The sequence below is a fragment of the Nicotiana tomentosiformis genome, chromosome 7, assembly GCF_000390325.3.
Source record: "Nicotiana tomentosiformis chromosome 7, ASM39032v3, whole genome shotgun sequence".
NCBI lineage: Eukaryota > Viridiplantae > Streptophyta > Magnoliopsida > Solanales > Solanaceae > Nicotiana > Nicotiana tomentosiformis.
In genome coordinates, this window is record NC_090818.1 from 41,456,145 (window position 1) to 41,469,676 (window position 13,532).

General features: G+C 39.1%; 2 protein-coding genes across 2 annotated transcripts; both read left to right on the plus strand.

The window, feature by feature from the left end:
- The first annotated feature begins 7,126 nt into the window (after window positions 1-7,126).
- LOC138895520 (uncharacterized) lies at window positions 7,127-7,576 on the plus strand. Its single transcript, XM_070180217.1, has one exon. The coding sequence runs from the start codon at window positions 7,127-7,129 to the stop codon at window positions 7,574-7,576; it is 450 nt and encodes a 149-aa protein (XP_070036318.1).
- Window positions 7,577-11,501: 3,925 nt separating this feature from the next.
- Window positions 11,502-12,260, plus strand: LOC138895521 (uncharacterized). The gene has a single exon (XM_070180219.1). The coding sequence runs from the start codon at window positions 11,502-11,504 to the stop codon at window positions 12,258-12,260; it is 759 nt and encodes a 252-aa protein (XP_070036320.1).
- The last annotated feature ends 1,272 nt before the right edge of the window (window positions 12,261-13,532 follow it).

Here is a 13,532-nt window from a genome sequence, read left to right on the forward strand (position 1 = left end):
GTTTCCCAATTTGACAAAGACTATAGGTTTTCCTTTCCCAAATCTATTAGGACAATGAGTTTTCCTAAACTTATAGGGCTTATGATTTTCTTAAAAATACAAGGTAATAATTAAAGCCACAAAATAACAGTATTCTTATAGAATTTAGGCGGCCTGAGTAAATCATATTATTGTTTATTTGCACCTTTTGATTTTTTTGTTGTTTTTTTGGCTTGGATTTCTTCTCTGTTTTTTTCTTTTATGGTAGGATTTTCTCTTTTTTCTTTCTCTTCGTTTATGGGCGTTGGAGTGATAAATTTTCAAAGCATAGAAATGCCGAAAAAGGAAATTGTCTTATAGCCTAGAAATAGTTGATTTACTGCTTTCATTGCTATTATTTCTCGAACATTTGCATACGAGAAGGATTGGTTTTAATTTTTCAACAGTAAAAATTTTAATAATTGTTTCGTCTAGACAGAATTAATTGGTTGAGAGTTACTTTAGTCTGACCAGGGGTCTGAGATTTAATGGCAATGTCAAAACGGTAGATTGTGTTCTGATACCCTTTATCCCGGATAAATTCATTTCATTACGAGTGAACTCATATGTTAAATGAGAAGTTCGCATACTGGTTCATTATAAATACTTGGCACAAATAACTTTGAGCTGAGTAGACACCATTAATTTTGAATTTACCCAGATGTACATAATGTGAGATCCGTTCATCTATACTTTCAAATTGGCTTTTTCAATAGTTCCGAAACTTTCTCTTTGATAAGTAAAGAGTTTACTCGATCTTGTGTCAATTCCTATTATTACTCCATGTGATAGCGTCCTTTGTGTCTTTCATCCAACGTTTGCGCATTTGATGAGTTGAATAATTGTGACACAACCTGATCATGAATAACTAAGGTTTGTCCATTAGTTGGTAAATTGAATCTATGACCACTTTTCACTTGAGGTAAATAGATTTCCTTATAAATCTTTATGTATGTTTGAAGTACTCTTGAAAGTACAAGAAGAGAGAATATTCATCACTCCTTTTTCCTCTTCTTCATCTTTTGTTTCGAAGTACTGTTCTTTTTTTCCACTCGCCAAAGAGAATTTTTCTCTGTTCCTGTTGTTACTCTCAATTTTCCATGTGAATCTATTCTTTATAATTTTGAAATATAGTTGTTCACTGTCATGTTTAGAAACCATATGAAGTTTAATTTTGGAACTACAACTTAGATTAGGCACGAGATCATTCACTATCAATTGAGCTAATTTGCTGAGATATATAAAAACTGCAAAGAAGAGACTAACTACTTGATGGTATGGCATGATTTTGCAGGAATTGATGAGATCTCAATCCGTATGATCCAGCGAGTGTAGTGAGCAAACTAATGGAGTTTTGGCCAGCACAAACAATCTTATAAGTAGGACAACCCAAATTAGAGCCGGACAAGAAAGAGGAACCAAAGAATGAAGAGGCCAGAAAGAACAGGATAAGGACAGGGCACGAAAGAAGAAGCACCAAAGGAGGAAGGAATTAAAGGGAAGAAGAAGCTAAGAAAGAGAAATCTAAGAAAGAAAACCTGAAAAGAAAGACGTGAAAAAGGCAGAATCACAGCCAATGCCAATGTCAGTTTCATTCTCACAAATCAGTCTTATCCATATCATCTCAAGCAGCTTTTGCTCATGCTAAAGCAGAGGTATAGAATAGTGAAGCTATATCAGCCAAGGTGAATAAGCACCAGCTACAACAACGTAATGCACCAATGGCTTTATATGACAGTAAATTATGAACAAATTAGTTTGGCTAGAGTACTTTCTACTCTCCATATGTAAAAGAATTTCTTACAATCTCCCCTTTCCCCCCTTTTCTATTTTATTTTATTGCAAGAAGACAATAACTAGATTTATTATTCTCTCTTTGTTCCTTCTCTACCTTTTGTAAGTTTGTGCGCAATTTCTCAAACCAATGTTTGCCTATAAAGTCTCAAAGATATTTTTTTGCTACAATAGAACAATATATATGTTTTATAAATTTTATTTTTTAAATTGATTTTTACAGTATTTATGTTTCTTAATTATACTGGTATAATTCAGGGTATTTGGTTTTGTTTACAATCGCGCGCACAAATTTACTAGTATGTATAATACTATGTTGTATGCTAGTGTCTTAAGAAGAGTTAATATTGGAGAAATCTAGCAAAGTATATGAAACATTTGGTTAGACTTTTTCGTTTCTTCATACATATAAAATCAACTTAATATATAACTTAATATATAGTACCTTGTGCGGTTGGTGTTATAAGAAGAGTTAATTTTGCAATAATATCCAGCTAGCAAAGCAGATGCAATATTTGGGTTACGCCTTTTCTTTATTATATATATATATATATATATATATATATATATATATATATATATACATATACATACATATACATAATACCAATGTAGCGACCCGGTCGGTCGTTTTGAGAGTTTGTCATGACCCAAACCGATGGGCCGCGATGGGCCGCGATGGGCACCCGATACCTTACTCAACCGAGTACTAACATAACGTATCTTTTTATATCATGCTATCATAGGTAAATGAGGCGGAAAGGCTGCCGTGGAATAATTAGAATAAAATATGTAATACCACCTTATACATAAGACATACGGGCACATAAGACCAAAATGATCACTCGTACACTAAACATAAGCTCACAAGGCCATACAATCTTTTACATATATGACATATGTCTACAAGCCTCTAAGAGTAGATAAATATCATAAAGGTCGGGACAGGGCCCCGCCATACCAATCAATATATGTACTAATCATACTGACTAAAAAGACAACTCCGGAGCAAATGGAGCGCACCAACACCTTCCGATGAGCTGATAGCCTACTTGGAGGACTCTCAACCTGTCTATCGGGACCTGCGGGCATGAAACGCAGTGTCCCCAGGCAAAAGGAACGTCAGTACAAATAATGTACTGAGTATGTAAGGGATGAAAATCAGTAAATAATAGACATGAGAGAAACATGGAGTAAAAGACTCAACATGTATGTCTGAATAGCTCTGTGAATCATTTAATATTTATAATGTCATGCATATGCATATAAATGCCATACCATGCATAGGTATATGCGTTCATAACATCATAAAGCCTCTGAGGGCACCCGATCATATCATCTCGGCAACTGTGGGCAAATCATCAACGTATACCAGTTGATCAGGTGGTGGTGCGTATATAACACCATAACCTTTTCCCATATCCCATATATATACGCGTATATAACGCCATCTGGTCATGGGTCAATGTACATGTATAAATAAATGCAATGCATGAGAAGTACGTCAATAAAATCTCTCGGAACGTCATAAGGCTATTATGCCTTTGATTAATGTCATGAAGTAAACTTTATCAACTTACGTATTTTCTGAGACCCAAGAATAGACGATAGAATAATAAGACATATGGGGAATCAATAACATAGGAACCCCTAGTATTTCTATGAATAGAGTCATTTATGGAAGTTGTGCATTTACTCGTTTTGTTTGTATCGTATGGATCATGCCAAAAAGAAAGAAGGGATAGCCTTAACATATCTGAACTGATTCTCTTGACAATCCCTCTAACACACGCTAATTGCAACAAAACATGTAACGGCGGATCGAAGTAGGAGAAAATCCATATGATATTCTTGAGAAAGATTGCACCGTACTCCTTTAGAATCGCAAAATCCCGTTGCTATTTTTTAAGAAGCCTCGTAGATGAACATTCAAACTTGGATCACATTCAAGAGAATTATCCTCAAGGTGTTGGCATGAATTCCCCAAATGAATCCTTAACTAAGAGATGCTGAACATTGATAATTTATTCTTCACACAAAATGAAGTGTGAATGTTATAAGTAGCCTTTCCGAAATGAAAGCAAAAGGGCCATTAAATGTTTGGCTTCTCCCTGACCATGAATTGGCGGTGGGAGTCATACATTTATGATAAATAGTGCTTACTAGTACAAAGACATCTAATACATTGATAGGTTATAAGTACCTTTGTTTAATGTTTTGATGATCTAACAAACTTAATGTCAAGAACCAGATAAGGAACCTGATCCACATCTGGTCCACATTCTCAAGCGCATGAAAATAACCAGACTTAAGATGAAGATGTTCGTCAGTATCTCAGAAGTTAAATAATCAACAAGGGGAACAGATGGACTTCAGTTCCCCTGGTGATTGTACCAAGTCAACTCTCCAATAGCTGGAAAGTGACTGACTGCACACGCAACAGTACAACACAGTGCAACAGTCACCTCCATTGGGAAGGACCTTGTACCCAAGTTGCTTACATCATTCAAGTGATATCATCAATGTTATATTAACATTAAACCAATGACAAATCATCACTTGAACACTTAGAGAATTCACTCAAGCACTCAAATAGTGATTGATCTTCCAGTTAACAATTCTCAAGTGCATCAAGAATAAAAAACAACACTGCTACGGACCAGTTCCCCATATCAAGTGATTGTATGTCCTTAATTGAGTTGTAACTTTGTTAATGTTCTTACTTTTAATTCATACTTAGCTTACTTAGAAGCATTGTGTAGGAAACTTTTATAAATCATAAACTCCCGTGTTTGTGTCTTGGCTAGAGTTAGTCAAGTTATAAAGTCTTTATAATAGAGCTATTACAAAGTGGCTTGTAATAGGTTTGTTACAAGTTAGTGAAGGATTAAGGAGTTAATTCCTAGGTTACAATAGGTTGTAATCTAAACGTTTTGCTCAGTAGTGAAGTTGAAATCCTACAAGGGTAGGTCGTGGTTTTTGATCCAGTTAAGCTAGGAATTTTCCACGTAAAACTCTCAGTGTCATTTACATTCTGTTGTGTGTTTGTAATCTGTGAAAACTGATAGAGAACCTGGTTCTCTATATAGTTTGGTGGATCCTCGAATTCTATCAATTGGTATCAGAGCAGGTTCTTTCTATCAGGCTAACACCTAGAAAAGATCCTCATGGCTGCTCCACCAAACTTTGAAGAAGGTCAGTCTACCTACATGCGACCAAGGTTCAGTGGCCAGTACTATGGATGGTGGAAGATTAGGATACACGACTTTATCATGGCTGAAGATTCAGAGCTATAGGATGTTATCTGTGACAGACCCTTTGTTCCTACGAAGAATCTTGGCGACCCAGCTGTAGGAATTCCCAAGACGAGGAAGGAATTCAATGACGCTGATCAAAAGGCCATAGAAAAGAATTTTCATGCAAAGAACATTCTTGTTTGTGGCATTGGTCCTGATGAATATAACAGGATATCGGTATGCCAATTAACAAAAGAAATATGGGAGGCTCTTCAGACAGCTCACGAAGGAACAACACAGGTTAAGCAATCTAAGATCGACATGCTTACAACTGAATACGAGCTCTTCAGGATGAAAGATGATGAATCCATCCAAGATATACATACTCGCTTCATCTCCCTCGTTAATGAGCTTCACTCTCTTGGTGAAATTATTCCAAGAAACAAGCTTATCAGGAAAATCCTTAGTGTATTGCCCAGTTCTTGGGAAAGCAAAGTGAACGCCATTAGAGAGGCGAAGGACTTGCAGATGCTGACCATAGATGAACTTGTTGGAAACTTGAAAACTTATGAAATGAAGAAGAAGGACAATGAAAAAAGAGAGCCCAAAAGAGAGAAGAACCTAGTCCTCAAGACAGACAGCAATGACTCAAGTGGTGAAGATGGTGATATGGCATACTTGACAAGAAGATTCCAGAAAATGGTTCGCAGGAATGGAGACATTCCAAAAAGGGGTAGTTCTAGCAAGACAAAAATTATGACCTCTGTCATAAATGTGGCAATCCAGGACACTTCAGCAAGGACTTTCCTCTCCTAAAGCAAGATCAATTCAAGCACAACTCATACAAAGCAGCCAAGAGGAACCCGGTTCCTGATAAATGCTTCAAGAGAAATAATGCCGCTGACAATGTTGTAAAAGAAGCTCTTGTTGCATGAGGAGACTCCTCCGGCGAATCTGAAAAAGAAAATGATCATGGTGATAGTTCAATGATGGCAGTGGAAAGTGAAGCAACTTAGTATGACTCAATCTTTGTTTTGATGGCTCAATCTGATGAAGATGAAGATGACGACGATGATGAGGTAAATTCTTTGGATGTTCAGAGAAATCTGAAATCTAATTCTCCTAAAAAAACTCATATCTTTGGCAAATGTGCTAATTGATGATTATCACAGTCTTATAAATGATAAAGATGCTTTAACTATGGAATTAGGAGAAGCAAAACAGACCAGAGATGACCTAGTAGTCATTGTAGTTGATTTAAAGGAAACAATTGAAAACTTGAAGAAAGAGAAGGATGCCTTAGATGAAAAAATTGCAAATATAGAACATGAAAAAGATGATCTAATGGTCGTTGTGGTAGACCTAAAAGAGACCATTGAGTGTGTAAGAAAGGAAAATGAAATCTTAACTAAGAGAGTTGCTAACATTGAGCATGAGAGAAATGACCTATTAGTGGTGGTAGTAGACTTAAAAAAAACAATTGAGGAGCTTAAAATGGAGAGTAGGCCTAAAAATTCTCAAAAGGGATAGGAAGTTGCAAGTGAAGCACACATTAAGCTTGAAAATGAGTTAAATTCAGTGAAGTCCAGTTTGTGTGCTGAGCTTGAGAAAAACAAACAACTTCAAGAAGAACTAGAAAGAGTGAAGAGTGATCTTAAAAAATCACTCAAGTGGACCTGGTCCTCTAATGCTATCACTGCCATGTACATTAATAATGGGGGGAACAGGAACGGAATTGGGTTTCAAAGGGAGAAGACTCCCTACAACCCTCATAGTAAGTATGTTACTGTACTCGATAATTGGCTTTGCACTCATTGTGGTAACAATAGGCACCTTAAGGAAAACTGCAAGGCTAGGGCTCAGTCTCAACAGAAAAACAGAGTTTTTGCTAAGAATGTAACTATTTCTAGAGAACCTGGTCCCTCATATAGAAACACACATGATGCCTACCTCGACTAAAAGAACACTCATTCATCTTTTTCCTCACTACAAGGGACCCAAACTTGTTTGGGTTCCTAAATCTAACCCTTGATTTCCTTGTGCAGGGTGCAGTGAAGGGGAGCAACCAACAATGATACATGGATAGTGGTTGCTCAAAGCACATGACTGGAAACACAATCAATTTTCTTTCACTGAAGGCCCTGCAAGGAGGGAGTGTATCCTTTGGAAATGGCAAAAAAGGATACATTCTGGGAGTTGGAAGCATTGGGAAGTCACTCACTCACTCAATTGAGAACGTGTACTTTGTCAATGGCTTGAAGTATAGTCTACTGAGTGTCTCTCAGCTATGTGACAAGGGAAACAAAGTAGAATTCTTGTCAAAGATATGCACAGTCACAAATCATGTGACTGGAGAGGTGGTGCTAGTGGCCAAGAGATACAAGAACATTTATGTTGTTGATTTTGAGTCCCTGCAAAGTGGTGATCTCAGCTATCTAAGAACCATTGGTGATGATGCTGAATTATGGCAAAGACGGCTGGGGCATGCAAGCTTTTCATTACTGAACAAACTAGTCCATAAGGACTAGGCTCGTGGTTTGCCTAAGTCAAGCTTCAAGGAACACAAAGTGTGCGATGCTTGTGCAAAAGGAAAGCATGTCAGATCTTCATTCAAGCCCAACAAGGAAGTCAGCACCTCAAGGCCACTTGATCTTCTTCATATGGATCTATGTGGACCTATGAGGGTGCCAAGCAGAGGAGGAAAAAGATATATCTTTGTAATAGTGGATGACTACTCTAGATTCACTTGGACCCTGTTCCTCATAACCAAGGATGAGAATTTTCAAGTATTTGTTGCCTTTGTCAAGAAGATCCAAGTGAAAATGTGAACAAATGTGGCTTGCATCAGATCAAACCATGGGTCAGAGTTTGATAATGCCAGATTTGATGAATCTTGTGTTGAAAATGGCATTACTCATAACTTCTCAGCTCCAAGAACACCACATTAAAATGGTGTTGTGGAAAGGAAAAACAAGACTCTTGAAGACATGGCGAGGACAATGCTAATTGATAGTGGGATCGTGAAATATTTCTGGGTAGAAGAAGTCAACACTGCATGTTATTTGATAAACAGGTGCATGATCAGGTCCCTTCTAAATAAAACACCTTATGAGTTGCTGAATGGAATAAAGCCCAAACTGACTCATTTGAGGACATTTAGCTACAAATGTTATGTTCTTAACAATGGCAAGGAACCGCTTGGAAAATTTGATGCCAAAAGTGATGAAAGAATCTTCCTGGGATACTCGTCCCAAAGCAAAGCTTACAAAGTATACAACAAAAGAACTCAATGTGTTGAGGAGAGTGTACCTGTGATCTTTGATGAATCTCACCTCTCTTGTGAGAAAAACGGGCATGCTGATCAAGATGGAGAACCTTTATCGGTTCCAGGTGAAGTTATTGACATGGCAAATGGAAAGGCAGACATGATGAGCTATGTCAAGGAATCCAGTGAAGATGATGCAACGACATCTCCATCCATTGGAAAGGAACCTGGTTCCACGATTAGAACACCTGAAGCTAAAAATAGAGTTGTTGATATAGTCCAAGGTACTCCACTTGCTGAAATAAGAAGCGGCCAAGAACCTCAGTCAAATATACCTGGGTCCTCTACCAATGAGATTCAGGTACCAAATTGGAAGGACAAAAGCTCACATCCTCTTGACAATATAATAACCCCTCTTAACTCAGGAGTTCAAACCAGATCAAAAGCCAAAAAATCACTTGCCTTTTCAGCCTTTCTTTTCTAAATAGAGCCCAAAAATATCAAAGAAGCAATGAAAGATACAAACTGGATCACAACCATGAAAGAGGAACTGCATCAATTTGAATGAACAAGGTATGGCACCTGGTTCCTCGACCTGCAGATCGAACTATCATAGGGACCAGGTGGGTATTCAGGAACAAACTTGATAAGTTTGGAAATATAACAAGAAACAAGGCAAGGCTTGTAGTTCAAGGCTACAATCAGGAAGAAGGGATTGATTATGGTGAAACATTTGCTCCAATTGCTAGAATGGAAGCTATCAGAATTCTTATTGCCTTTGCATCTCATATGGAATTCACATTGTTCCAAATGGATGTCAAAAGTGAATTTATGAATGGTTTTCTAAAAGAAGAAGTTTATGTCAAGCAACCTCCTGGATTTGAGTGTCACGAACATCCTGAGCATGTGTTCAAATTGGACAAGGCATTGTATGGGCTAAAGCAGGCTCCCCGGGCTTGGTATGAAAGATTGTCAAAATTCTTGCGAGAAAATGGCTTTACAAGAAGGAAAATTGACAACACACTTTTTTTGAAGAAACGAGGGAGGAACCTGCTCATTGTGCAAGTGTATGTTGATGATATCACATTTGGGGCCACTATTGACTCTCTATGTGAAGAATTTGCAAAACTCATGGGGAGTGAGTTTGAGATAAGTATGATGGGCGAATTAAATTTCTTCCTAGGACTTCAGGTAAAGCAGTCTCAAAAAGGAACATTGATAAGTCAGCAGAAGTATATTAAAGAGCTGCTGAAAAGATTCAACATGGAAGCATCAAAAGTTATTGACACCCCCATTGCCACAGCTACGCGTCTAGAAATGGATGAACCTGGTTCCCTTGTGAATCGGATCATGTACAGAGGTATAATAGGATCATTCCTGTATCTCACTGCAAGCAGATCAGACATTGTGTTCAGCGTGGGTCTTTGTGCAAGGTTCCAATCAAATCCAAAGGAGTCTCATATGAAGGCTGCTAAAAGAATATTGAGATATCTTAAAGGAATGCAGGACCTGGTTCTCTACTATCCCTCAAGTGACAACTTTGATCTTGTTGGGTATGTTGATGCTGATTATGCAGGATATCTGGTGGATAGGAAAAGTACGTCTGGAATGGCACATTTTCTGAGTTCTTGTCTCATCTCATGGGGTACAAGGAAGAAAAACTCGGTGGCACTCTTAACTGCAGAAGCGGAATATGTAGCAGCTGCCTCTTACTGTGATCAATTGATATGGATCAAACAGCAATTGGAAGACTTTTGAGTATTTGATGATTGTGTGCCCCTCTTGTGTGACAATACAAGTGCACTCAACATGGCCAAAAATCCAGTCCAACATAAGAGGACCAAGCACATTGATGTACGTCATCACTTCCTCAGAGACAATGTTGAAAAAGGGCTCATCTGTATGAGGTTTTGCAGCACTGAATATTAGATTTCATACATCTTCACCAAAGCTCTGAGCAGGGAATATTTTGAAAGAAATCGCCTCACACTGGGGTTGATAAAACTCAACTGAGGACCTGGTCCCCCAATGATTGGCTATGAAAGAAATGTACAAGTAAAATTAGCTAAACGTGTTTTCTGGAAAAGTCTAAATCATTTCTATACCGTTACAGGTAGATACGCATGATGATTACAGAGTAGCTGATGCAATGCATGCTGGTAAAAGAGGTTAAGCTCACACCTGCAAGACCTGTCAGGGAACCTGGTTCTCCTGACACAGGTTAGTAGCTTCTTTTTTCTCTCATACACAATTTAGAACGGATAAACACAATGCCACATCATCAGTGTGTCAGTTGCTTTCCTTTGCGTCTTTTGAAACGAAGCTCACATGTTGATGAGCGACCTGCCTCCCAAAATAAAACTGCCGTTGTTTCTTAACCGGTTCCTCATATCTCATAAATACATCTATCAATGTCACAACTCCTCACATCAAACTTCAAAATTTTCACTTCTCTTTCTCTCTTCTCAAACCACTAATCTCTCCAGTAAAGTCCATCATGACTGAGAATCAAGAAAACCCCAGTGTTCTCAGTGACACCCCTATCGAGTCCACACCAGTTGAAACTCTAATAGTAGACTCCTCACCCAACACCACCACCAGTCCAAACCCTAGAGCAGAGTCTCCCCTACACTCAGTCTCCTCACCTACTCACTCAGGTTCTGGTTCTCATCGGAGTCACAAAGCCTTGACCCCAAAAAAGTTTATGGCTACTAGTTCTCCTCCAGTATCACCGGAAAAATAGGGTGAACATAGTAACCTGGTCGAAGAGGGAAATCAAAAACCTCCAATCTCGCTATGGAAGAGAACTCAAGTGCAAACCAAAAGGCTAGTCCTGACAATACTGACTCACCCAAGATAGGTCTTGAGTCTACAGGTACCACTCCTCCTTCTGATGATATTTCCATGGAACCACAAGAAAATGAGGCAATAGAAAACATGCTCTCCATAGCTGCTGAAGGGGTTTTTGTTGAGGAAGGTGTAGAGGGGTCTGAGCCTCAGGGGAAGAGCCTTAGGCCATAATAGATGGGAGAGAGCTTGTGCCAGTTGGAACATCGGCACAGGACGATACTACTGGGGTCCCTAATGATTGACCTGATCCCTCCTCGGAAGATACAGCTTAGGGGTCATCTCCCCAGGTCAGTATTGATCCTGCTCACTCTCCTCATTTTTATGCTGAATCCCTATCTATGGTAGTGCCTGAGATGCGATCTGATAGTAAAGAAGATTTAGATGATATGGTGATTGCTAGCTTTATCAAGGCTAGGAGTAAGCTAGTTGCAACTCCAGAGCCAACCCCTAAGCAACCCACTACAAGGTTGCAAAAGAAGGAGGCTCTTGAGTCTCCTCTTAAGAAAAGTCAAAGGAGTCAAAGAAAGAGAAAGTTGGTGAAGGATGGAAAAGATGTACATAAAAAGGTCATTCATGTTGTCAATGTGGATGAGGAAGTAGAAGAGGAACCTAGTTCCTTGACTCACAAGCCCTCAAAAAAGAGGCACTCTCTATCCCAATCCAAAAAGAACATTTCTATAAGTGTTGAGAGTCCAACCAAGAGTGCCGATGCTTTTTCTAGTGAAAAGTTTGTGGAAAAATCTGGTGATAAGACAGTCAAAGAGAGTGGTGGAAAATCTGATGATGAAATAGTGGAAGATTCTGATGAACATGTGCCTGAAAAGTCAGTAGAGAAGGGAAAGTCTACTCGCAAGTTAGTGAAGAGAAACGTGGATGTTGACGAGGAACTTGGTTACTCCAAGAAAGCAAAAGTTGATGAATCCCAAAGTTCTGGGAAAGGAAGGTTGAGAAATCAGAAGGTACTGTGGGGCCGCACTTTTTCCCCTGACATTGTGGAGCTTGCTCGGATGCAGCAGTTAGTGGAAATTTGTGATTTTCAACAATGGACTCATTTGTTTACAAATGATGTTTCAAAAGTGTATGAGGAGGAAGTGTAGAGCTTCTATGCCGGCTTCTTCAAAGTTGAAGATGATCACATCTGTGTGTTGGTAAATGGGGTTGACATAGTGTTGGACTCTGCCTTATTGGGGTCAATTCTAGGTGTTCCTTCTGAAGGGTTGTCATATGTTCAAGGTGCCTGCTCTTCCAATTTCAGAAATGCCATAGTTAAGGACACGGCAATCTAGCAGGGGGAACGGGTGCATAAGAAGGCACTCCTTCCAGTATATTAGTTACTATTTGAGATGGTAAACAAAGTGCTGCTTCCCCGCGCTGAGAGGAGATCTATTACGTCCAAAGCTGACCTGGTCCTTATGGAAGCCTTGGATGGCTTCACCACCATCAATCTGCTTGGGATAATAATTGAGCATATGCAAAAAGTGGCAAATTTTAAGGATGGAGACCATGGGCTACATTATGGGTTTCTTCTCACAAAGGCCTTCGAGTTCTTCAAGGTACCTCTGGGACAGGCCAAAGTGGGCACTAAGAAGCAAACTTTCTCCAAGACCACGCTTGAGGAGTGTGAGTGTATTGACAAGGTCGGAGGAGTTGGAAGCACCTCTACTATTTCTCAACTGATAAACGCTCAGAATAGTGCCACAGAGGAGATCAGGAAGTTAAAGGCAAGGAACGCAATTCTTGAGAGTCATCTCAGTCAGCTTCAAAAGGCACCTGGTTCCGGTAGTTCTCACAGCTCAGAGGTTACCCGCCTGACTAAGGAGAATGCTGAGCACAGGAAACAAGTGGAGGACCTGAAAGAAAGACTGCTCAATGAGAAAATGCTTGCGAATGCCTGCATGGATTTTGTCCTCAAAACCCTTGCCCCCTACTCGAAGCCCTCTTCCTCCAGTGCCCCCTAAGTAGTGTCCCCCTCAGTGTCCAGTTTTCCAGTGTCCGTCTCTTATGAATGTTTATGATGATTTTTCTGTTGTTGGTACTTGTTTTTGTTTTTGTTTTTGAATTGTGGATGGTAACATTGAATCTGCTCCCATTTGTAAAATCCAAATTGGCTTATGGAAGGTTTTCCCCTTTTGCCGTGTATAAAATTGCTCTTTTTTCTGCTTTCTATCATGTTTGTGTGCACACAAGTAGCATGAGTTAACCACTCTAGACTTCTTTTTGCTTTACTTAGTTTTCTTCTTTTTATGATGCCCAAAGGGGGAAGATTTATGCAGCATAATTGAATAATGATGTGCACTGATTAAGGGGGAATACAGATTCAGGGGGAACTCAATGGCCTTCTTGGTTCACTGTCTAGTTCTTTGTGGCTC